This window comes from Artemia sp. Qi Xiang Cuo, chromosome 5, assembly GCF_049724085.1.
Source record: "Artemia sp. Qi Xiang Cuo chromosome 5, ASM4972408v1, whole genome shotgun sequence".
Taxonomy (NCBI): Eukaryota; Metazoa; Arthropoda; class Branchiopoda; order Anostraca; family Artemiidae; genus Artemia; species Artemia sp. Qi Xiang Cuo.
The window spans coordinates 69,463,142-69,490,840 of NC_142798.1; the positions used below are offsets into that span (position 1 = coordinate 69,463,142).

At 34.4% G+C, this 27,699-nt stretch overlaps 1 protein-coding gene across 1 annotated transcript in view; it reads right to left on the bottom strand.

Annotated features, from left to right (window-relative positions):
• The window catches only part of LOC148952446 (chitinase domain-containing protein 1-like), a 47,894-nt gene that overhangs the window by 7,110 nt on the left and 13,085 nt on the right, over positions 1–27,699 (bottom strand). The window contains exons 5-6 of the mRNA XM_089089884.1: positions 19,961–20,115; positions 11,250–11,353 (exon numbers count right to left, since the gene is read on the bottom strand). Coding sequence (XP_088946010.1) covers positions 11,250–11,353; positions 19,961–20,115 — 259 coding nt within the window. The remainder of the gene's footprint in view (positions 1–11,249; positions 11,354–19,960; positions 20,116–27,699) is intronic.

Genomic DNA, 27,699 nt, shown 5'->3' on the forward strand with positions numbered 1-27,699 from the left:
CAGAAAAAAGCTGACTATGACATACACTATCAAAAGCTTTTGATAGATCTAAAGTACAAAGATATATACTCCTTCCCTTAGAAGAATTTTCAAGGAGCCAAGAAGATAATACACGATGTGCGTGTTGACAACCTACTCCGGGCTTAAATCCAAACTGGTTATCTCTCTCAAGCATATTATTAGTCACAAAAGGTATTAAAACATGCTCAAGAACTTTACTAAAAGTGCAAGAGACAGTAATAGGTCGGTAAGAAGAGCAAATAAAAGGAGAATTCCCCTTCTTTAAAATTGAAGAGACAGTACCACACAAAAAACTCTCCGGTACACTAGAAGTACAAATACACATCTGGAGAAGTAGGTGTATATGGTTAATAAGGGGGAGCCATCTAATAAAAGGTGAAATCTAGATATACCATCATTATCAACATTATCTGATTTAAGTTTCTTAATTGCTTCAATTACGGATGAAAGAGAAATAGGAACACAGAGACGCTGAGATAGAGGGGTACTAAAAAAAGCAGAAAGAGAATGAGAATACAAAGAATGCACACGGTAATTAACATTAGAAAAAATAGACGAGTAAGGGTCATGCCAAGCAGATGCAGAAAGACAATCACTATTTGGTACATCACTTCTAATCGACTCAGAATTAATAACTTTTCGCCATTCTCTCTTTGACACTGGAAAATCCATACCACGATAACGCATAGACTTAAGATATTTTTCATAGTCCCTGCGGGTCTTACGCTTAAGGTCAGAAACAATACCACAGGGCGGTCTATCACATTCATTCCAAACTTTTAACCAAAACTTAGCTGTATTTTTCAAAGTTTTTAAATTAGGATCTAAAGACCAGATAGGTTTTTGCGTACCACGTCTAACACGTTGCAGCGGCACTGCAACTGCCTCGGCATCTTTTAAACATTTAATTATTTGATTATAATAGCAATCCAGGTCCTTTTTGCAATTCACTTGTATAGAGCTCTGAAGCAGATGATAGTGAACTCGTATAGCAGACAGCAGCCTTGTTAGTGTAAACGCATAAAGAGGAACATCAGCTTTCTTCCAATTACTTTTTTCAAACCATTTTGAAGACTGGGGTACTTTGCAGAAACTTACAGGGTTTAAATTCAGCGTAAGAGTAAGTGAGATAGGGAGATGGTCTAAGTCTTGTTCTTCAGCATGTACAAACACTATTGATGTAATAATACTAGGTGAGCAAATAATGTGCCTGAATGGTTACTGCCTGAATGGTGAATATAAGAATACGGATGAGTTTTGGGTATAATATGATAAGATGGAAGGCAATCCAACAACAAATCACATCTCACTGATGAGTTATTTATATCCGTATTGAGGTCACCAATGATCATATAATCTAGAGGAATAGAAAGAATATTATCCACTAGAAACTTCAACATGTTATAGGCTTTAGCAAATCTAGCCATCGATCTAGAGGAACGGTCATCGTGAGGCAGATAAGAATTAATGAAAACTATAGTGCCCATACGAACAGCCAAAAAAAACTCATCCGAGTAAAAAATCACCGGCGAAACCAAATTAGGATTGTGCTTAAAAACACAAGCTAGTCCTCCGGATGACCGGCCTCTTGTGGCTCTGGCAGCTGTAAAAAACACATCATGATGAAGGCTACGACGCAAAACGTTAATACTAGAGTCTGTAAGAAGATGCTCCTGTAAACAAACCAAATCAAAATCATAGTAGAACTCATCAATAACGAAATCCTTATCCTTTGTACCATTAATATTAAACGATATTATTGAAAACTCCAAAGTCATTGCAAAAAGTGGGAGCGCGACATTATTTCCTTAGATATAGGGCAGGGCAAGCTATAAGAAGTATGATTTTTACCGCAGTTAGCACACTTGGGAGCGACACTACAAGGACTATCCTTAGTAGAAAGATATGGCCCAGCACATCTGGCACATTTCGGGACATTGCTGGTGCAAGCACTTTGAAAGTGATTGTATGATCGGCATTTGAAGCAGCATTTAGGTATTTCTTTAAATACGTGAATTCGAAAAAATTCATATCCCACTTTAATTCCTTCTTTGAAATAAGCAGACTGAGTGAAGGAGTCTTCAAATTCCAGCTTGACTGACATAGTCTGGCTCAGTCGATTTGCACTTATTATACCTTGCAGTCTTTTAATAACTGAAAGGCCAAAATCAACTGGGAAACCTCTGAGAATCCCAAAAAAGCGCTTGGATCGTACTTTAACTGTTGCTCCGGTAATAAAGTTCTGAACTGATGTACAAAAATCTTCAGTTGCAGATTTATCAATATTGACATACCATCTGTCTTTAACAGGTTTCACACTACAAACTAATTCATGCCCAGCTATTTGATCGAGAAGAGATTTGCGTTTAATCGGATCAGACAGATCTGAAGGCACTTTAGAAACAATAACTGTCGTATGAGTGTCAATTGCTGGGGTAGGTTTCGGAAGTTGAGGAAAATTCAACTGATAATTGTCAAGTTTCCCTGACATTTCAGCAACCACTTGTTGTAACTCATTAAACTTAGAGAGTAAAGAAGTATAAGCATTTGCAGGGAGACATGGCACCTCTGTAGGTCACTTTATCACAAATGTAGGTGCAAAAGTGTCACTACTGTCAAGAGATCTTAACAGAGAAATAATGTCACTAAAATAATTAGAAAGAGCATTGTTCCCCTTACGTACTGGGCAATCCAATTCAGGTGCACTTATTTGCCAGAGTAAACTTTTAGCTTCTTTGATTATATTCACGTCAAAAAACTCCATACCATGTCTTTTAATAATATCCTCCTCAATTCCGCTTAGCAAATTGCTTTGAATAAAATTCAGAAAAGCAGAATATACAAGTTCAGGCATTTCGTCGGAGCTTTTCATGGCTATCGCACTCACCACAAATTAAAAAGTCTCAATATTAATTCAGAAAAAAATACTGAGTTAATAAATATCGAAATATAGGTCAAACTAAAAACACAGTAGATTACATTTTATAATCCTCTTAAAGTTAATCCTCTTAACTCAGGTCATCAACTAATTTGGAATAAATTATGACCTCACCAAAATAAATCCAGACAGGAATAATATCCAATTCAATTTTGATGTTACCTCACTGAACTCTGAAACGAAACTGATGTTGGTTATGATAAACTGATGTTGGTTTCATAGTTTGAAACTATGATGTTGGTACAATCCAGAAGGAGAATTTGAGAGATGTAGAAATGTGACAATGAAGAAAATGGATGGAATAATTTCCGGAATATTGTTTGTAAAGCTACTGATGGTGTCTTAGGGAAGAAAGTTAAGAACTCAGCTAGGAATAATAGAGAAAATGCTTTATGTTTAATAGACGAAGGGGGGCTCCTACAAGAACTATTTTAGTGATAGATCAGGCAAAAATTTACACCCTTAAGTCGAACTATATTTAACTCAAGAAATTACGAGCCAGGTAGAGGCTTGGTACTGTATTCCCACGTAACTTTGATATTACCGATAAATTTGACTATACAAGCCCGGTCTTAAGTTAAAAGCAAACTCCAAAATTATCATACTATGTCTTTGTCATACATATCTATACCAGTTTAAGAACAAGTTCTTTTTAAGTAAGTTTCCGAAAATGCAAACTTATTACACCTAGCACTGTTTCTACAATAGCCTTTTAAAAATTATAATCCATAATTGAAACCAATGGTGATCTTGAAGAAGAAGCTGACGATGGTAAGATTTTCACTTCAAAAATCAAATTATAGCATTTAATAACCCGTTATCTGAACATGACTGGATGAAAAAGCCCCGAGTATTTAGCAAAAATGTCCTTTGCCTACTTCAAGTTGCAAGTTAGATCAAGTAAACAAACTTTTGAGTTAATCCAAACTTACAGGTTATTCGCAATAACCACTGTTTGCTGACCTAGACATAAAATTACCGGACCTAAGGGAGAGGTGACTGGCCCCCCATCTTTGTTTGGGTTCAGTTTTAACTTATATTTATTACAAATTTGTCGAGAAAAAAAAGATCTTCCCAAATTTAGCCAACGAAACCAAAAGTGTTTATGGAAAATATCCAAAAACACTTTTGTGTGCTCCAGTGATGGAACCAGGGGGAAAAGTTGACTATCAGTGTGTGTTGGCTGCAGTTTACCTTTGTACAATTTTACTTATATTTATACAAATCTGTTAGAAAAAAAGCGCATAAATATAGAACTTTTATGAGGTTTATTACCAAACCCAAAAACAGCAAATGGACTAGTAGATTATTATAATTTTAGTAAACTGAAATGGGACCGATATCCATTTATTTATTTATTTCTTTGCAATTTTTAGAAAATCCATCGATAAAAAAGATGACAAATTTAGCCAACGAAACAAAAATGTTTTTTTGGAAAATATCCAAAAACATTTTTTGTGCACCACTAGCAGAACCAGTGGAAAAGTTGACTGCCACTGTGGTTCGGCTGCAGTTTACTTCTGTACAATTTTAATTATATTTATACAAACCTATTGGAAAAAAGAAGAGCAGAAATAGAGAACTCCTTTGAGGTTTATCCCAAAACCCAAAAACAACAAACGGACTAGTAGATTATTACATTAGCTGTAAACAAAGGCGGGACCGATATCCATTTATTTACTTATTTTGTTTTATTTATTTCTTTTCAATTTAGACAATTTCTAAGTGAGGTTTGTTTATTTACCAACTGACAATTCTACCGCCGACCGAAGCCTTAGAAGCGTAGTTCAATGCAGTCGAGCCTTTAGCAATGAGCATTCTTATTGGACCATACAGCGTAAAAGCCTAAGATTAAGCCTCTAAAAACAAGCTACGCGGAACCTGCGTGGCTCACATCTTGCAAATTTGCGTACGTTATTACTACGTCGAACTTATTTTCTTGTTGTTTGTATCAGAGGCAACGCTGTAGCGTTGGCTATAGTAAAGGCCATCGGCTCCAATGTTTAACTATTTATTTATTATTTATTTTTTTTCCAGTGGCACTTCATACGGAAGGGGTCGTCGTAGAAACTTCAAAGGGGGCTCCTTCGATTGGAAATCGAGAGTTCTACTGCCCTTTTTAATAGTCTAAAATGATTGGAAGGCCACTAGCCCCCCCCCCCCCCCACGCCCATCATTCCCCCAAACACCACCAATCAAAATTTTGTGATAGCCATTTTGTTCAGCGTAGTTGATTTCCATATAGAAAATATATTTTTGAGGAGGACACTCCCCCACAACCCTCAGGGCAAGAGTTTTAAGTTATGGCCTGGGGGCATATAAGGTTTTATAGAAAGCGTTGTCATAGAAACTTCAAAACAGGCTCATTCGATTGGAAATTCAAAGGGCTAATGCCATTTTTAATAGTCGAAAGTGATTGGAGGGCAACTAGCCCCCCCCCCACGCTCAAAAGTCCCCCCAATAGCGCCAATCAAAATTTTGAGATAGCCATTTTGTTAATCGTAGTTGATTTCCAGATAGAAAATATGTTTTTGAGGAGGAGAATCCCCCACAGCCCTCAGGGCAAGGGTTTTAGAAACAACAGAAAGCAGTCATAATAAAAGTGTCGCTTTAAGATTCAAAAGCAAACTTCTAGAGTCTGGATCTGAAGTTTCATGTACATTTCACTGCATTGTCCATGAAGAAGCATTGGCAATTTATTTTTTCTGAATGATCAATGAAATAACTAAGCGGTTTTTTTTGTTTTTTTTTTCAAATTCACAGCGGAACGTTTAAAGAGCCTTACTAGTTATGATCTATTTTTATAGTTTTATTCGTAAATATTTTATCATTCTTTTTTATAGTTAAGTTTAAATAAATTTCCGGTCACACAAAATATCTTAAAATTTTATATAAGATTTTTTAGCTGTTTGCTCATTAAGCAAATAATATTCCAGTAAACAAAGAAAAATGTGAAAGTAATATATAAGATGGCGTTGAGCTCGGTCACAATATTTTTGTTTCTGTTTGACAATAGCTTATGCTAGGTTTGGATGCATAGTATTCCTATAAGGTTGTCCTTAAAGGGCTGAAGATTTTTATCGTGAAAAATTACTAATATAAGATTTACATGATGAACTGTGCAGTTTTCAGTATAATTGAGTAATACTTGACAGAAATAGTAGAACGAATTAGATAATTCCGTATAAATTCTTTCAGTAGATTTACTTTATTACTTGTGGTCGAACATTTTAAAATCTTTTTTTCAAATTGGAAATCCCTCTAAAAGAGCCTACCTTTAGATTCTTCGGTGATCCGTGCACGTTTCTAAAGTTATCAAATTACATCAGACCGTGAACAGCTAGCAGTTTTTAATCCACTGGGAAGTAGTGTTGATCAGGCGGCCACCCCTTGAGATGTTCTCTGAGCGTATATAGAATATATATTATTATTAGTATCTTGGGATTTTTCGCAAATGAATCTTGGGACATTGTTAAAGTCTTAGTGGCAACACTGGTTTTGATTAAAAGTGACTCAAAACTTTAAACGGTGTTACGCCCTGGAAGTAGACCTTAAATCATGTTTTTTCATGGTTTTTGTAGTATATTAATGTGTAAATAGTTTATTTTCTAATTGTATTTAGTTAACAAGACAGTGTTGGTAGCTCACAAGTTTCATGGGGTTAAACAGAATGCCGGGTGAGATGATTGATCACCCGAAAAGAACATTCTCCGGAAATAAATTTGACAAAAATCAGGGACGGTATATTTTATTTTGTAGAACACCTCAAGTATTTACGTACATCTTTCCGTTTAGTGGGAGTACCACAAGCTGGCTAGTGAGAGATTATGCTGAATTTTTTTTTTATCCCAGAACTTTCTGAAACACTTTACCTATAGGAAATTTAATCCTTTCTGGTTTCTCAGTGTAATTTTTCGAACATGGCTGGGGTAACTGAGAAATAATTATGTTACTCAAAATCAATTTTAAATGGGATAAGAAAAACTGAAAGATGCGTTTAGATTTTTTTTTTTTCTTAAATTAAGAACCCGTTGATTCTAAAAATGTTTTATTATATGCATCCAGGGTAGCAAACTCTGATAGCACAAGTTCCATTTTCGAAATATTTTTGGGGTAGAAAAATCTGATATGAAGCATTTGGGGAACAACATAAACCTTAACACTTCTTGAGAGAAATCAGATGGGAGAAAAAGATTTAAGGTAATGGTATGATTACTGACACCTGAAACCATGGTTTTGACTTTAAATAAACATTGCTTGACTTCAAGTCTATTTAATATCAAGACCCATTAAAAGATGAGCCTACTGGTGATTTCAAAAATGTATGATTTCAAAAATGTATTATCACTATATAAGCAATATTGCCATATAATTTTTAACTGTCCCTAGTAAATATCTTCAGTGAATTACCTACTGCCTGCCCCTCCCCCTTTAGAAAGACAAGTAGATTACCAATAATTTATCGATAACTGACAATAAAAATGCCGATAAGATGGTGTCTGTTAAAACGGTAAAATGCAGTACATTAGACATGCCATATAACATCTTTTGAATTCCAACAGCTGCCACCAGGAGCGTCCCGAGGCTTATTTTATTGGAGGGGCGATCTTCGTAAATTTTACCGAATCGATACCTGATTTATGCCGAATTTTCTGTAAAAATAAAGAATTTTGCTAAATTTAGGCCGATTTTGCAAAATTTCTACTCAAATTTTTGCGTCTTTCATACCGAATGCAAAAAAATTTGAGGGAGGGCACCCTTCCTACAAAAATTTGGGGGGGATATATGCCGATACCATTGGAAATCGGCAGATCATAATAGAGAACTGATGATTGAAACCGTAGCTATTGCTGGATACTATGATACTAAGTGAAAACACTAGGCTGGTTTGTTCTCCTGTATTGAACTCAGTGACTTGAAAGCCTTTTAATCCCGCGTGTCAGCATGGGCTCCTTCAAAATTTCTGAAGGGGAAGGTGGGATAGAAAACCTAACTGTCTGCTTAGGGCCAAATTTCTTACCGAGAAGGGAAAGGGGCCTCGTTTGAATCAGTTAATCCTTAAAAGGAATTGTATGGGAGAGTAGCATAAATAATATTTAAGATAAGAAGAAATTATTTAGATTAGGTCCGTCTTTTGAATTCGGGTTGGGATTGCTTTCCTTCTTCCTTTCTGTTCTTCCTATCTTTCTTATTTTCCTTCCTAATGAATTAGTCTGTCCTATCTTATCATGGGCTAGTCCAAGCTACCAGTAATATTTTTTTTCGTGTGGTTGTAAATTGTTTTGTTATCATTGTTACCAAACACTTAGTATTAAATTAGTTTCAAAGTGATAAAAAAAAAACTTTCAAAAACAGCTGTGTTCGCGTGCCATAATGTCGGCATTTTTGCACTTGGTGCCAGTTTTTTTTTTTTTTTTTACCTTGCCATTGTCTAAGCAATTTTTAAAAATTTTTTTTTTACGTTATAGGAAATATTTTATTAACGTTTTTAACAAAAATTTATTATTAAAGTAGCTTCAAAGGGATAAAAAAAGTTATTAAGAAAAAAGCAATATTCTTGTACCAAAAGCTAGATGGTGTTGTTTTCTTCTATCAATTTTAGTTGTGTTTACATTTTTTGACTGCTAGTTTCTTTTTTTTTTTATACATGTATGTTTTTTTATAAATGGACTGAAAATTTTGTCAACGTTCTTGTATAGTTATAAGGATATTTTGAGAGAGTCCTGAAACGATCTTCTACCACTTATAAACGATCGGCTCTTTAATCCCAAAAATGTGTATCTGCAGTTATTCAAAATTTTTACAGGAAAGCCTTGACATTTTTTTTTTTCGGAAACGCCGGACCTAACGCCCTTGGAAAGAAGTGAAAATGAATTGTACTTTCCGATCAGTTTTTCATGATGACTCATCTGTAGCTTTTTTCTAGTATTTTTAAGTTTGATGAGATTCTTGGGAAAATAGAATTTTTCTGTATATACAGTGTTTTTAAACTGCGCTTTAGTAATTTTTGCACAGCTACACTGCTCGTTAAATTTTGTGAGTCTTCCCTGCCTGCTATTAAGTATAAAAGCCTGTGAAAATAATATGTTTTAAATGTTGGGGATATGCCCTCCATCCTTCTCATGAGAAGCTATTCCCCCCTCTTTACGCAAGATCAATCAATCCATTGCCCAACGCTGTCAGGTTCTGACATTGTGCACTATCAAGGTTACTTCCCTACACAATTATCTTGAAGATTGAGGCATTTTTCATATCTGTGAACAAGCTTTGTTGTATATTCTTCATAAAATGTACCTGCCAGAGATTTGATACGAGTTGTGACGGTTCCTCGTGAGTATTGGAGTTTTACCTCAAGCCACTTCAGCAATTCAGGGAAAAGAAGGAAATGGATCGCCGTTAAATAAGGACTATGTTTTTCAAAATTGCACAAAAATTGATTACTCATGTAGCTCAGCTACTTCTTGAGCAAATTAAATGGGCCACTTTTAACAAGGACCATGATGGAGTGGCTGGCAGGTGCGATGTCAAATGAGAGCCATGCAAATGGGGATTTTGGTTTTGAGAAAATTGAAAATAGCAAATAAGCCAACATGATTGCAATTATGATCCCTGATTTATGAAAATCTGAGAACAGCAAATACAGCCCAATAAGCTAACAAGTCTGTATTGATTATATTAAACTATATAACTCATTCTCTAATTTATCGAGAAATCGGAAACTGTCCATGGGAACACTAGACTTCTGGATAAAGTTCAGATGGTAAACATAGGAGAAAGGTAGAAATTAGAAGGTATTATAACCTACATTTAATTCATTTTCCTTCAACTTGTTCGGATTTATTGAATTCAACGCTGTTACTGCAATTTTCATTTCTGTTGTCTTCCTACGGTTTCATTTTTCTAAAAAAAAATATCGATTCACTTTCCAGAGGGGTTGTAAAGGCTAAGGAAACCTTAAAATATGTGCACTGCAATAAATACTGCAAAACAAGTGAAAATAAAAATCTGGTCGCAACCTATTGCGGCGCAGTCACGGCCAATTGTTTCCAAAACTATTAACCGAAGACAGTTTTACCATATATGGTTCTATTATATATATGTATATATATGTATATATATGTATATATATATATATATATATATATATATATATATATATATATATATATATATATATATATATACACATATATATATATACACATATATATATATATATATATATACATATATATACATACACACATATATATATACACATATATATAATAGAACCATATATGGAACCATATATATGTATATATATATATATATATATATATATATATATATATATATATATATATATATATATATATATATATATATATATATATATATATATATATATATATATATATATATATATATATATATATATATATATATATATACATATATATAATAGAACCATATATGGAACCATATATATGTATATATATGTATATATATATATATATATATATATATATATATATATATATATATATACATATATATAATAGAACCATATATGGAACCATATATATGTATATATATATATATATATATATATAATAGAACCATATATGGAACCATATATATGTATATATATGTATATATATATATATATATATATATATATATATATATATATATATATATATATATATATATATATATATATATATATATATATATATATATATATATATTCGTCTTATTCCCTCACATAATATCAAATTGATATATAACTAGATAATTGACTAATCGGTTTATAATTTCTTACTTCTATATTTAACCTATATGTAAGCAGGGGGGAGGGTCTCATCTCTAAGGAATGTCTAAACGAATGCTTTAAACCATAATGATGTTTCAATGATGTGAAAAGAAGAATGAAAAGAAATGAGATATAAAAATAAATCTTATAAGATATTCTACACCATATATCATACCTGTAATCTGGAATATAACATTCCATATTCCCTTCTTTCTTTTTATTTATCTTAATTTACCTTTGCCTGCTCAATTATAAACGCAGGGACAATTTTCCAGGGGGAAATTTTTCACGGGGAAATACACTGGACCCTGATTTTATGTCTAAAATTCACTTCAACGAGTTAAGCTGAGCCCCCTGGTACTTAGCATTACCCAAACAATGCATTGCTCTAATCAGCATACCGACTTTATTACCTAAATTAGAATGCATGAAATTAAAGGGAATTGTGATATTATAAAAAAGAGGCAATTGTAACCCCTATTAAAAGCTTACCTGGTCTAGCTGGGGAAGAGTAGTCATACGTCATAAGGGAAAAGAAATCAACATCGTCATAGAGATCAAGAAAGTGTTGCTCTGTGAAAAACCCGGGAGTGTTTCTGAAAAACGGAATGAACTGACTGAAGAAATTCCATTTTAAGTACAAAAGCGCAAGCATGATAATAATAATTCAAGATGGCGCTAAAGACAACAGCGACAAAAATTACTTTTTGATTTTACCTCAATTTTGGTGTAATTAGAGAATTCCTTCTGTTGTGACAATTTTGGAAAAATGTCCTACTTTAAAATAGAAAAGATTCTAAGGAAATGTTATGGGATAAAAGAAAAGATTCTAAGGAAATGTTATAGGATAAAAGGAAAGATTCTTGGCCTATGCAAATTAAGAGTATACCAGACAGTTCTGGTCTATCTGACTGGTGGAATGATGGCATTGGACCTGGGGTGGAAACAGGATTGATTGCAAAATCTGTGGAAAAAGTGCTACAAGATCAAGAGATCCAGGTTTGGCAAGAAGACAAGGTTAAGTCACCATCCCTTGGAATATATAGACAAATTAAAGAGGCCTGTGGAGAAGAAATATATCTGAAATTTTGGCTCCAAAATGATACTTTAAAATAGGTTTTATCAGTAAGGAGGAATTTTATGCCGCTTGGGGGGAGAAGGAAGTATATGAGAAGGGTTAAGGTACGGAGCGGTCCCTTCACTGGTCCAATGTGCGAGGAGCCTGAAGATTCAGAACATTCTATGTGTTATTGTGAAGAACTGAAGGTACTCAGAAGGGAAATTTTTGGGAGGGATGTCATGCATAGAAATTTTTTAGAAAACAAAACAGGAAGTAATTGCAAAGTGGATATTAAAAATTTGGGAAATTTTGTAAGTGTGGGGATGAGACATAAGGAGGGTTTTCTATTGTCGTGTTATTTTCAAATATGTTTGTACTTCTTATGTTTTATGTGTTTTGTGGTATTTGTAATATCCGTGGCCCATGGGGCTTTTATGAGAAATATATCCATCTACCTATGCATAGCAAGGGCAACAAACAATATTTTATGAGCTTTATGCATGAATACGGGTCAGGTTCCTCAAGGGACTTATCTAAAGTTTCCCGAACGTATCCCAAAGCCGGAACTTTGAATTTCGCTTTTTACCTTGCTTTTGTTTCCATAATGAGACTCGACATTCCAAAGCACGTACCAACACTGACAACTGACTATATAAACTAAATTATGTATTATGAAAAAACTGACAATTCGAACGGAAATACTGAAAGGAGCTACAGGTTGTTTTTTAGTTATGAGTTATTGTAGTTTTTACTAAGGGACGTGGTCGTCTCTTACTAGGTTGCTAGCTATCGCTACAACCCGGATGTTGTTTTCGTTGGTAAGAATATGTCCGGGCCACATCATAGTTATACCTGTCGATAAAAATCAGAATCCATGAATGGTATGTGTTTTTTCGTGATTTTAATGTCATATTTGTACTATATAGTTAAAAGATTGGCCTTAGAAGCTTGTATCAACAATATATTGTTCTCAACTATGGCTTAGTAATACTGCGTCTTCGTATCTTTTGCCAGATTCATGCTGCGGATGAAAAAACTGCTATTCCAAGCTTCCCTCTATGGTATTTTCAAAAAGTATGCCTTAAATTTATTTGTGACTGGTCAGTCACCAAATTTTGTGCCTGAAAGTTAAGCTATGTTCAACGCTACTCCTACTAGTCCATTTGGTGGTAAAGATCACCATCTAGTAGTGTCTAGTGTTAATTTAAAGCTGGTATTTACGAAGGGTAGCCACTTTCCGGAAGGCTATGATGTTGGTACAATCCAGAGGGAGAATTTGAGAGATGTAGAAATGTGACAATGAAGAATATGGATGGAATAATTTCCGGAATATTGTTTGTAAGGCTACTGATGGTGTCTTAGGGAAGAAAGTTAAGAACTCAGCTAGGAATAATAGAGAAAATGCTTTATGTTTAATAGACGAAGGGGGGCTCCTACAAGAACTATTTTAGTGATAGATCAGGCAAAAATTTACACCCTTAAGTCGAACTATATTTAACTCAAGAAATTACGAGCCAGGTAGATGCTTGGTACTGTATTCCCACGTAACTTTGATATTACCGATAAATTTGACTATACAAGCCCGGTCTTAAGTTAAAAGCAAACTCCAAAATTATCATACTATGTCTTTTTCATACATATCTATACCAGTTTAAGAACAAGTTCTTTTTAAGTAAGTTTCCAAAAATGCGAACTTATTACACCTAGCACTGTTTCTACAATAGCCTTTTAAAAATTATAATCCATAATTGAAACCAATGGTGATCTTGAAGAAGAAGCTGACGATGGTAAGATTTTCACTTCAAAAATCAAATTATAGCATTTAATAACCCGTTATCTGAACATGACTGGATGAAAAAGCCCCGAGTATTTAGCAAAAATGTCCTTTGCCTACTTCAAGTTGCAAGTTAGATCAAGTAAACAAACTTTTGAGTTAATCCAAACTTACAGGTTATTCGCAATAACCACTGTTTGCTGACCTAGACATAAAATTACCGGACCTAAGGGAGAGGTGACTGGCCCCCCATCTTTGTTTGGGTTCAGTTTTAACTTATATTTATTACAAATTTGTCGAGAAAAAAAAGATCTTCCCAAATTTAGCCAACGAAACCAAAAGTGTTTATGGAAAATATCCAAAAACACTTTTGTGTGCTCCAGTGATGGAACCAGGGGGAAAAGTTGACTATCAGTGTGTGTTGGCTGCAGTTTACCTTTGTACAATTTTACTTATATTTATACAAATCTGTTAGAAAAAAAGCGCATAAATATAGAACTTTTATGAGGTTTATTACCAAACCCAAAAACAGCAAATGGACTAGTAGATTATTATAATTTTAGTAAACTGAAATGGGACCGATATCCATTTATTTATTTATTTCTTTGCAATTTTTAGAAAATCCGTCGAGAAATAAGATGACAAATTTAGCCAACGAAACAAAAATGTTTTTTTGGAAAATATCCAAAAACATTTTTTGTGCACCACTAGCAGAACCAGTGGAAAAGTTGACTGCCACTGTGGTTCGGCTGCAGTTTACTTCTGTACAATTTTAATTATATTTATACAAACCTATTGGAAAAAAGAAGAGCAGAAATAGAGAGCTTCTTTGAGGTTTATCCCAAAACCCAAAAACAACAAACGGACTAGTAGATTATTACATTAGCTGTAAACAAAGGCGGGACCGATATCCATTTATTTACTTATTTTGTTTTATTTATTTCTTTTCAATTTAGACAATTTCTAAGTGAGGTTTGTTTATTTACCAACTGACAATTCTACCGCCGACCGAAGCCTTAGAAGCGTAGTTCAATGCAGTCGAGCCTTTAGCAATGAGCATTCTTATTGGACCATACAGCGTAAAAGCCTAAGATTAACCCTCTAAAAACAAGCTACGCGGAAGCTGCGTGGCTCACATCTTGCAAATTTGCGTACGTTATTACTACGTCGAACTTATTTTCTTGTTGTTTGTATCAGAGGCAACGCTGTAGCGTTGGCTATAGTAAAGGCCATCGGCTCCAATGTTTTACTATTTATTTATTATTTATTTTTTTTCCAGAGGCACTTCATACGGAAGGGGTCGTCGTAGAAACTTCAAAGGGGGCTCATTCGATTGGAAATCGAGAGTTCTAGTGCCCGTTTTAATAGTCGGAAATGATTAGAGGGCAATTAGCTCCCCCCGCACCCATAATTCCCCCAAATACATCCAATCAAAATTTTGAGATAGCCATTTTGTTCAGTGTAGTTGATTTCAATATAGAAAATATATTTTTGAGGAGGACACTCCCCCACAACCCTCAGGGCAAGAGTTTTAAGTTATGGCCTGGGGGCATATAAGGTTTTATAGAAAGCGTTGTCATAGAAACTTCAAAACAGGCTCATTCGATTGGAAATTCAAAGGGCTAATGCCCTTTTTAATAGTCGAAAGTGATTGGAGGGCACGTAGCCCCCCCCCCCCACGCTCAGCATTCCCCCAAACAAATTCATTCAAAATTTTGAGACAGCCATTTTGTTCAGCGTAGTTGATTTCCAAATATAAAATATGTTTTTGAGGAGGAGAATCCCCCACAACCCTCAGGGCAAGGGTTTTAAGTTATGCCCTGGGGGGCATATAAGGTTTTTAGAGAAGGCTTTGTCTTAGAAACTTCAAAAAAGTCTCATTCGATTGGAAATTCAAAGGGCTACTGCCATTTTAAATAGTCAAGAATGATTGGAGGGCAACTAACCCCCCCCCACGCCCAGCATTCCCCCAAACATATCCACTCAAAATTTTAAGATAGCCATTTTGTTCAGCGTAGTTAATTTACAGATAGAAAATATATTTTTGAGGAGGAGAATCCCCCACAACCCTCAGGGCAAGGGTTTTAAGTTATGCCCTGGGGGGCATATTAGGTTTTTATAGAAGGTGTTGTTGTAGAAACTTCAAAAAAGTCTCATTCGATTGGAAATTCAAAGGGCTCGTTCCCTTTTTAATAGTCCAAAGTGATTGGAGGGCAACTAGCCCCCCCCCCCCAACGCCCATCATTCCCCCAAACACATCTAATCAAAATTTTGAGATAGCCATTTTGTTCAGCGTAGTTGATTTTCAGATAGAAAATATGTTTTTGAGCAGGACACCCCCCCCACAACCCTCAAGGCAAGGGTTTTAAGTTATGCCCTGGGGGCATATAAGGTTTTTATAGAAGACGTTGTCATAGAAAGTTCAAAAAGCGCTGATTTAATAGGAAATTTCAAAGAGCTATTGCCGGTGTAATTAGTCAAAAGTGATTTGTGGGCAAGCAGCCCCCCTTTCCCGCCCCCCTTTTCTCCCAATACTTCCAATACACATTGAGAGATAGCCATTTTGTTCAACGTAGTTTAAAGATCTGGAAATTAGGTCTTTGAGGATGACAACCCCCCAACAGCCCTCAGGGCAAGGGTTGTAATTTAAGGATTCTCCGAATCCTTCATATTATTTCTCATGGAAGGGATGCTCGTATAAACTTTAGAGAGGGCTCATTTGATTGAAAATTGAAAGTTCTTGTGCACTTTTTAAGAGTCAAAAGAGATTGGAGGGCAACTAGCCCCCTCCCCCTAACGTAGTCTAAAGTAGTGTAGTTTACTTAATTCACCCAAGATTGCGTTAATTTAACTTGCTCCTAACGCAAGTTTATCGGATCAACCTATTTAGCCCCCCCCCCTAAAAAAATCCTGGATACGCCCCTGGTGTAAGGGCCCTATAAACTTTTAATTTGTAATTCAATGAACCCCGTTCCAAATTTTATGCGACCACCTCTTCCACATAAAGTGCCCCTGGAAAATAAATAAGTAATAATTCATTGAACCCTTATGGCTCTTTACTTAGTTAACGCTATAGCATTGCTTCTGACCTAAAAAGTTGAGCAGAAAGTTCAGCTTCCATTTTTTTGAATATCCGACATTATCTGAGGGGAATATGTTTGGGGGAGCATATTCCACGGCTGTGAAATTTCTGCTGGGTGGATTTTAACGCGGGGAAATTATCAACAGGAAAATAAAATGTTCTTGGAGGGGGGAGAAATGTCCCAGGGGGTGAGTTTTCGAAATGTGAGTTATTCAGGGAAGGGAAGACTAAACACATTCGATAACATTTTAAATTTTACATCTGAAAGTAACGGGAATAAAGAATAAACGGAAAAGTCAGAGATAGCACTTCAGGTTCCTTTAGACGATTATTTTCGTGTCTTTTGAAAAAGACATTTTCAAAATACAGATTATTTTCATTTGTATTACTTTCTCTCTGGCTGCTCAATTATGCATGTGAGGGGGGAGACTTCCCCCACCACTGTTTACGCTAAGGTTTCAGGTTCTGTCTCAAGGCTTAAAAATGAACACAATGCGATTAAAGTATAACTAAAAATAGCATATATAGAATAATATATGCACATAAAACGGAACAATGAATCAAAACTACTAATCGGGAGTGGAGGCTCAACCAAATCATGGCTCGGGGGGTTCACCATTCCCTAATCTATGGAAGTAATCCTACAATTACTAAAAATATAAAGTATTTTTGAGTATTTTAACGTCTTCCACAACTCAAACGGTCCAACATTCTACAGCCCAAAGAGTCTCTCTAATCTCCTAAATCAGGAACGGAGGACCCTCCCCCTGTCCTAATGTCTAGGCTAAAATTTTCTTCTTTATGCCAACTACGCTGCCCCCACTCCAAAGACTTTAATAAGGTAAAGTTTTGTATGGGAAGAACACATAGTAAATCTATCATAAAATACTAGCGGCAGATCTAGGGGAGGGGCAAGGGGCCCCCCCCCTAACGTAGTCTAAAGTAATGTAATTTACTTAATTAACGCTCCTGTAATTTACTTTTTCAATCCATTCATTGTTGTCAAGCGCTGTTCACAAGTTATGCAAGCTGTCTATTGTTCATATATAAGGTTTTTATCAAAGAGGTAAGCGTATAGACTTTGAAAAAAGCCTCATTAGATTTCAATTGAAAGTTTTAGATCCGTTTTTTAAAGTCAAGAATAATCTGACAGTAAGCAACCCCCCCCCCATGCCATAAAAACTTGAAACTTTTTGCAATAAAAAACGATCAAAAATTAATTAAAAAAACTTTCCGAAAAATAATTTTTTCAAAGAAAAGTAAAGGCCATTTTAAACTTAAGCTCAGGATATACAAATACATGTTAAAATTCAAACTCAAAACGACCAGAAATTACTATTAAAGAATAAAACCTACTGCGTCATTGGCGCTTTACTGAAAACGAATTGTATTACAAATGTTTTCTTTTGTACTTAATATTGAAGATAAATATTAAAATTACAGTAAAATTTGAACTGATGAGCTTTCAGCGATTAATATCATTATACATCAAATATTCAGTTTAGTTTTTTAGTTTTTATCAAAATTGGTCAAGACAATTATAGTTTCACGATAAACCAAATTTCGAAACTGCGCCCTTCTTTACCTGTAAAAATCTATTGCCTTTTGTGTCATTGGTTCTTCACTGAAAATGAACTTCTCTTACATTAAACATTAATGATTTTCCATTTATTACGGCATCGAAAATGAAGATAAAAATTACAGTGAAAAAAAAATCTTTAATTGATGGATCTTTCAACAATTAATATCATCCTATATCTAATATTCAATTTGATTTTGTTTATACTTTCCAAGACTGTTCAAGACTCATATAGTTTTCAGTAAGGCGCCAATGACGCAGTAGGTTTTAGGCTTCTGCATTGACTCTTGTTTGTAGTTATTTTTATTCGATTCAAACTTGATTTGCATATTCAATTTAAGTTTCACTTGTTTTAAGATTTATTTATTCATCTACATTAATATATATTGTATGTTTGTTCGCATTGATTGTTTATTTAATTTCTGTTCGTTTTAAGTTTCATTTATACTTCAATAGCAAGCTAATTTTTTTTTTTCGTTTTAAGCTTGATTTTCCAAGATCTATTTATTCATTTATATTATTACTTGTTGTATCTTTTTTGCTATGATTGTTTATTTAATTTCTGTTCGTTTTGGCTTTCATTTATTTTTTAATAGTATAATTATATATTCTTTAATAGTATAATAGTACAATTTATTCTTTAATAGAATAATGTCTAATAAATTTAATATTTTCTCTTAGTCTCTTTAAAGATTTTACTTTATTGTTCGTTGTTACTTTTCAATATTAGCCAAGTGAAAATTTATATATTAGTAGCTAAGAAATATACTAAATGTTCTCTGAATTTTGAAAGTGTGACAACGTTTGATTTATGATGATAGTGAGAGAGGAAATATATACATATCTTTTGGATGAATTACAAAACGCGTTAGCACTATACCAAATATACTAAAAAATCGATTTTGGACTGAAATTTGGAGGTTATTAAAACAAAATTCTAGTAATATTTTCATCAGTTCCAAGACAAAATCAAGGAGATGCAAGCACAAAGGAATTGGCAGCACAACATTTTAACCCCACATTTTTCCAAATCCAGTCAAAAAGGAACACGAAGGCGCGTAATATGCTGTTCGAGAATTGCCAAAGAAATGGTAAAAAAAAAGAAAAGAGACCAGAACATGGTGAGATGAATGCAGTGTAAGATTATGCACGAAACCATATTTGAAAATACACGATACAGATATATTTTTCTTAGAAATGAACCGAAAGCGATAAAAACGTTTCCTGCATATGGTATATTTTAAACTAAAGAACCGAGTCCAATCAACAAATCCAAGTTCAAAAATGACGAAAATGAATCACGAGCATGATTAAAAATCGCGATAACCGCATATATTTTATAGATATGTAAACAAACGCAACAGCCGCGTTTCCCGCATATGGTACATTTTAGGCATAATTTTTTTCACTTTATTTTTGATTTTTTTTTTCTTTTATTTCTAGGTCTCCTCACAAGAATTCACACTTCGAATATAATAGTGCATAAAATTTCAACCGAAATTTTAAGAAAAATCTAAAATATTTCCGCGGTTAGAGGGTTAACAGTTTTATCAGTACTTGAACGCTACGTCCGAATGTAATATGGCTTTTTGGATTGAGAAATAAAGCTGACTGATTCCCCCACATTTCAAAAGAAGTGAACTAAAACAACAGTAAGATAACCTTAAGAGGCAGTAATGAATTCACAAAAAGAAATAAAAATACATACTGTGAATAAACAGGTGGAGGTACAACTAGAATAAATATCAAGTTCGCTTTATGGATCTCCTCTGCTATTATTTTTATAACTGCAATAAGTGACTGACTTTGCCTACCACCAACTTGGCTCCAGACTTCAAGAACAACTCCATCTAATTTGTGCTTCTGCAATAATTAAATACTTTGAAATAGTTATGTCAAAGACACTACCCAAGGACAACTGACGAAACCTTTGAAAGTCAAATAAGGCCCACGACTTGAATAATTCGAATAACTTATATTGAATTATTCGAATATAATATATAAATATAATAACTTATATTTATATAATTCGAATATAATAAATATTGACTACTCATTTAAATCCTATTGTGCAAAGTCTAATTGAGTCTATTAGAACGTCATTCTCAGTGCACTCAGAACTATGTTGATCATCTTGTATTTCTCCTAAGAGGTAAGGGTTTCAAGGCCCAGTCTGGGTAGGGAAAGGAATTGTTCAATGAGGACATGGTCAAAAAAAAAAAAATATATATAAACTACGATTTGGTCTTGGAAAGAGTGTGGTAGTAGCATTCACAAACAAGAAGAAATGGGAAGTTCCTTCTACTCTAAAAATGCACTCGGTATCATGGGCAGCGCAATCGCGCTGCCTAAGTAAAGAACGATGTTGGCGCAATATATTATTTATTTTTTTGTTGTTTTTTTTCCATACCAGAGTATTTCGTCTCGAAGGAATTATAATAGTAACTTGAAAAAGGGTTCATTCGAACGGACCTTGGGATGACTTGTGCCTTTTTTAACAGTTAAAAGTGATTGGAAGGCAACTAACACCCTTTACACACCCACTAGATCCAAAAAGACATCAGATCAACATTTTTAAATATCTAATTTTTACGGCGTTGTTGATTTCCAAATAGAAATTATGTTTTGGGGAAGACTCTTCCCCACAGCCCTCAGGGCAAGGGTTGTAAGTTATGTCCTGGGGGCATATAAGTTTTTTTTATAGAAAGTGTTGTCGTAGAAACTTATAAAAAACGCTCGTTTGATTGGAAATTCAAAGGACTAGTGCCATTTTTAAGTTTCTAAAGTTACTGGAAGGCAACTAACACCCCTTCAACGCCCATCTGTTCCCCGAACACATCCAATCAAAATTTTGAGATAGCCATTTTGTTTCACGCAGTTCAGAGTACAGGAAATTATACCTTTGAGCAGGACGCTCCCCCCACAGTCTTTAAGGCAAGGGTTATAAGTTATGCCCTGGGGCCATATAAGGTTTTTACTGAAATCTTTGTTGTAGAAACTTGAAAAAAGGCTCATTCAATTGAAAATTCAAATTGCTAGTGCCCTTTTTAATAGTCGAAAGTGATTTGAGGGCAACTAACCCCCCTCTCACGCCCACCTTTTCCCCAAACACATCCAATCAAAATTTTTAAGATAACCATTTTGTTCAGCGTAGTTGATTTCTAGATATAAATTATATTTTTGAGGAGGACACTCCACCACAGCCCTCAGGGCAAGGGTTGTAAGTTATGCCTTGGGGGCATACAAGGTTTTTATTGAAAGTGTTGTCGTAGAAACTTCATAAGGGCTCATTCAATTGGAAATTGAAAGGGCTAGTGCCGTTTTTAATAGTTGAAAGTGATTGGAGAGTGACTAACGCCCCTCTCACGCCCACCATTTTCCAAAACACATCCAATCAAAATTTTGGGATATCCATTTTGTTCAACGTAGTTGAAAGTTCTGGAAATCAGGTCTTTTAGGATGATAACCCCGTCAGAGCCCTCGGTGCGAGTATTTTAAGTTATTGCCTGGGGGCATATAAGGTTTAAATAGAAAGTTCTTGTAGAAATTTCAAAAGGAACTTATTAGTTTGGAAATTGAAATTGCCCTTTTTAATAGTCGAAAGTGAGTAGAGAGTAATTAACCCCCCTCTCACGCCCGCCATTTCCCCAAAAACATTCAATCAAAGTTTAGAGATAGCCATTTTGTTACGTAGTTGCAAGTTCTGAAAATTATGTATTTAAAGATGACAAAACCCCCAGAGCCCCCAGGGCAAATATGTAAGTTATGCCCTGGGGTTATATAAGGTTTTTATAGATAGAGTTGTCGTAAAAATTCAAAAAGGACTCATTCAATTGGAAATTGAGAGGGCTAGTGCCCTTTTTAATAGTTGAAAGTGATGGGAGGGTAACTAACCCCCCTCTCACGCCCACCATACCTCCAAACACATCCAATCGAAATTTTCAGATAGCCCTTTTGTTCAACGTAGTAGAAAGTTCTGGAAATTAGGTCTTAGAGATTGACACACCCCCAGCCCTCATGGCAAGGGTTGTTAATTATACCCTGGGGGCATATAAGGTTTTTATTGAGTGTTGTCGTAGAAACTTCAAAAGGGCTTATTTGATTGGAAATTGAAGGGGCTAGTGTCTTTTTTAATAGTTGAGTGCCCTTTTTAATAGTCGAAAGTGATTGGAAAGCTTGAAATTTTTATAGTAAAGATCGACGTGGGTATAATGTTTTATTTTTTTTTTTTTTTTTTGTTTAGACCAGGGCACTTCGTATCGAAGGAGTTGTCGTGGGAACTTCGAAAAGGGCTCATTCGATTGAAAATAGAAAGGGCTGATGCCCCTTTTGATAGTCGAAAGTGATTGGAGCCTTGGAGGGCAACTAATACCCCTACCACCCCCCCCCCCACGCCCGCCCTCCCAGTTGCCCATTATTTTTAAAAACTAAATGTTGCCTTAAGATTAAATCAAAATGTACTTTGTTAATGCTAATTCCCAGTAAGGCATCTCAGCAGTATCCCAAGAAAAACCGAGGGTATCATGTTCAAACTTTTGAGGCCACTTCTGCTCTTAAAATTTAACCAAATCAAAATAGCGTAAGTGTATCCAAGCTATCAAAGAAAGTAAACATATTTTTTTGCGATTGGTGTCAAGATTTCCATTTCAGGTCAACTAGAGGAGGTTTGAAACTAAATTAAACACTACTATTTGTGTTCAGATTTTTAAAATGGTGTATGTTGTTGAAAATTGCTGAAAATTTTTTCCAGCATACAAATAGCAGGCCAAACTATAAAGTCTTAAAAAACAAAAAGATTTAAAGTATTATTTTCTTTTTCCCTGAAAAGACTATGTCAATATAAAACGAACAGAAATTATTAAAAAAAACCTTTTCCACAAAATAACTTTTTCATAGAAAAGTAAAGAACTCCGATAAACAAAAAAATGAGCAAAAATAAAATCAAATAATCAGCCAAGCGTGAAACTACCACAAATCCGCATTAATAAATGAATGACACCCGAAACGAGAAGAGATCACAAAAAAAAGCCATGTCAAATTTGACACCAGCTGATACTAAACTGAGTTGGCATCAAAACCCCTATACATTCCCAAGGCCAGAACAAAATGTGGCCTTTTCTGAAAAAAATACAAATTAACTTGTATTGTCGTTTTAGTATACGTATACTGATATTTAGTAGTCAAGATGTTAATATTATTTGATTTATTAAAGTTATAAAAGTAAAAACATCTATATTTTTTTTCAGTAAAGTGCAAATTTTGTTCTGGCCTTGGGAAGGCATAGGGGTTTTGCTCCCAACTTATGTTAATTTCTGCTCGTTTTTAGTTTGACTCGGTTATCTATTGTAATTTCTGTTCGTTTTGGGTTTGATTCATTCATCGATTCTTGTTTGTGGTAGTTCCACGCATGGTAGATTATTTGATTTTATTTTTGTTTAATGGACTTCTTTACTTTTCTTTGAAAAACTTATTTTGTGGAAAAAGTTTTTTTAATTAATCACTTAAAAAAAGGCAAGGCGTCAGGAGATCATTTTCGATCATCAACTGAACTGGAGAGCTCAACATGTAGAGAACGCGCAGAAGGCCAAATGTTCCCTAATCGAATGCCACAGAATGATACGGAAAAACATAATATTGATATCACGAACGACCATGATATCAATCCTGACCTGATTGATATCAGGAACTACCAATATGATATCAGGAATTGACCTGATTGATATCAGGAGCTACCATGATATCAATGAAGCGGAAATTAAGAGAAATTACCCTGTATATGGGGGAGGGAGGCAGCCAATCCACTCTAACCGCCACTCCTTGCGCTAACTTCCAACCGGTGATTCTCAGAAAGCACAATAGAGCGTCAGCAGAACAGCGAATCGGTGATTAAATTTTAGAATCAAGAGCCTGGGTTTGAGCGGGAAGCAGCCCTCCTCCCAACACATACGAGGTGATTCCTGCTTGTTTTGAATTTTAATTTTTGAGTTAAAACTATTCCAGGTCAACTCATTTTTACTTTCACTTATAATTTTTGTTTAAATTTAATAGCAAAGAAGCTCAGAAATCCTTAAATATAATATGTGGAAATCGGAAGAAATTGTGTGAAAAGTAGATGGCATACTGAATTTTTGTCTTATGAACCCTTGTACAGCAATTAGTCCAATATTTGCGATTGGGGACTTAAAACAGTCTTGCTTCAAAAAAAATCACTTGGTCACATGAAAAATCAAAAGAGATACAAAATTCCGAAATTAAAGAGATTGAGGGGGTAAAAGGTCAGGTTACTAATACGTTATAAATGCCCCCAATTTTTACTTGCTAATGATTCATGAATGACCACGTTTTACAGGAGGTACATGTCTGGATACCAAGAGGAGGCATAATTGGAAAACCAAGGAGACTTGGGTCCTCCAAATATTCAGACCAAACTACTTGCACAGCTTGGGGCCGTAGCCCAAGGAGCTGCAGGAAAGTCGACGGGTCACCCACTTTCCGCCACTTGGGGCACAGTCGCAACAACGCTTGGCACAGCCCTTCACGCTTAGAACACTGTCGCCACGCTTGGTACACGCCCTCTGGTACACGTAACTTCTGAAAGTTCGTGACGCCTCGGAGCAATTATACGGCAAAAATTAAAATTTTAGCCACATTTTCATAATAATTGTATCCAAAAATTCTTAAATTCCAACTTTGGTTGAAATCAAGCATCCTTTTTGGAATAAGACCTTACTTTTTTTTCAGAGAAGTTATTTGATCATTTACGACCCCACCCTAAATGATATCCCTAGACTAATCGATAAGCTTAGAAAAATTTTACAGAGACACATTAATCTTTCCATCTCCTTCAATAATGAGCTAAAGCTTGAACGTTTTTTTATTTCTGGAAAACACAAAACTGGTCATATTTTTGGTAGTGGCGTAAATGCTCCTGCGGAATATTTCACATTGGCAGAACCAATCAACAGTTGAGATAAAGGTTACAAGAAAGCAAGCTTTCAATAAACAAACCTCTAAAGTCGATAAGCAAAATTTATGATTTTGATTCTGCTTTAGCTCTCCATGATTTTAAATAGGCTACCCAAATCATTCAATCCTTCTAGACGAGGCAACTTCGTTTACCACAATAAATAATTTACCACAATCTTTTACGGAGGCAGCTAAAATTCAAAAATACATGCGACAAGACCAGACTTTGCACAGAGTTAATGAGGATATCTTTCCAAGCCCAATTTATGACAAGTTAATACAAAGAGATTCAACTAATATTTTTTCTCATTTTGAAACAAAATCCATTAACCGTGTTAAAATTAATCAGGACTGTAGACAGGATATAGTAATCGCTAGGGAAAGAATTATTGGCCAATCTAATTTTCGGATGATTTTTTTGTTTGGCTTTGTTGTACGTTCAATATTTCTTTGTTTTTGTATAGTTGACTTCAAATATTAGTTTTTAAGGTGGCCGGCGTTTACCCTCCCCAAAAAATATTCCCCCGCGCAAAATCACCCTCGGAAAATACCACCCCACGCGGCTGGTTGGTCTCCAATCCGTTTGGACTTAAAAAAAGACTAGAACTCTCAATTTCTAATCTAGTGAGCACACTCCAAAGTTTCTGCGACATGAGGAGGAGGCGTGGATGAGGAAAAACAATTAATTACCTTTTTAAGTGTCGAGACACGTGAATCAGATGAATATTAAAAAATAAATATATATTAAAGTATATATACAAGTATAAATTAAAATATATATTAAATGTACATTAGGTGTATATTAATGAAATGCGATAATCGCATTTCATGAGATTATCGACTTTGGATGCGTTTTAATGACTCATGAGTGGTTGAAACCCACTTTTTAAGGAAACAATATGGCAGATGAAGCACAGGGGAACTGGAATCTTTCAACGACATCCCCCTAAAAAAAAACTAAAAAAAGTCTTAACGACATTCACGTTAGATTTTTCTGTAAAAATTAATTATATGTAAAAAAATATGTAAAAAAAAGAGAAACTTTTTCCACAATACAAACTATTGAAAGAAAAGTGAAGAGCTTCATTAAACCAAAAATGAGAAGAAATAAACAACCTTCAAAGTAAAAAAAACTATGGAGTCTTACAGAAAAAAAAAACTATAATATATAAAGTATCTTTTTTCCATGAAAAAGATTATGTAAATGAAAAACGAACAGAAATTGATTTTATAAACTTTTTCCACAAAACAAATTTGACAAAGAAAAGTAAAGAGCTCCATTAATTCAATAAAGAGCAGAAATAAATTCAAATAATTTTTTCCATTAAAAAGACTATGTCTATAAAAAACGAACAAAAACTAATTAAAAATTTTTTTCCCACAAAACAAGTTTGTCAAAGAAAAGTAAAGAGCTCCATTAATTCAAAAGTGAGCAGATATAAAGTCAGATAATTTTCCAAGCGTAAACTTACCACAAATCACCATCAATAAACAAATTAAACCAAAAACGAACAGAAATTACAATAAATAACTGAGTCAAACTCAAAACGAGCGAAAATTAACATGAGTAGGGCTGACAACCCCTGGTCTTGAGAACAAGACCAGAAAATAATTTGCACTTCACTGAAAACAAAATACATTTAAATACTTTCGCTTTTATGACTTTAATAAATAAGGAATAAATATTAGTATTTGTATATCACAATGATAATCCATGGTTATTTGTTCTTTTAATAAAGTGCAAGTTATGTTCTGGTCTTGAGAAAGCACTCTACTCCTGTTAATTTTCGCTCGTTTGAAGTTTGACGAGGTTATCTATTGTAATTTCTATTCGCTTTGGGTTTCATTTATTTATTAATGGTGATGTGCGGTAGTTTTATACATGGAAGATAAGAAAAACTAACTCGTAGAATTTTTCGCCTACATTTATTTTTTCTTGTTTTTTTTCTTCTTCTTTTTTTTTTTAATTTGGCGCCCGCTACTGACAAAAATTACAGAGCTTAATATGGAAGTCTTTTCAACAAAAATTGAATTACTATTTTTTTTTTTTTTTAATACCTAAGATACTTGTGGTGTGTAAATTCCTCTTGTTCACTTTCCTTTGCACTTCTCAGCTAAACTAAAAAAAATTACAAATCAAATAAAATTCAAAAATTTGGGAAACCCTATTTTCTGCAGGGGGGGAAGGTATTTCCAGGGGGGTAAACGCCTAGAACCAGTTTTATTTTACAAATACCTTTTTGCCTTCCTTTTTTTTAGCGCTGAAGACAGTTTGGCAAAGATCTTTGCCAAAATATTTGCTTTGTCTTTTCGTTGATTTTTTTTTTCCGCTGGCTCAAATTCATCTTAGTTTTAGTTCTTTTAACTAACTATTTTTTTTTCTTTTGTATTCTCCATTTGTTGTTTGTCAAAATATAGAATGAAGAAAAAATTCGAGTTATGATAAAAAGCGAGAAAAACAAGAACAATGAAGCTCTTTTA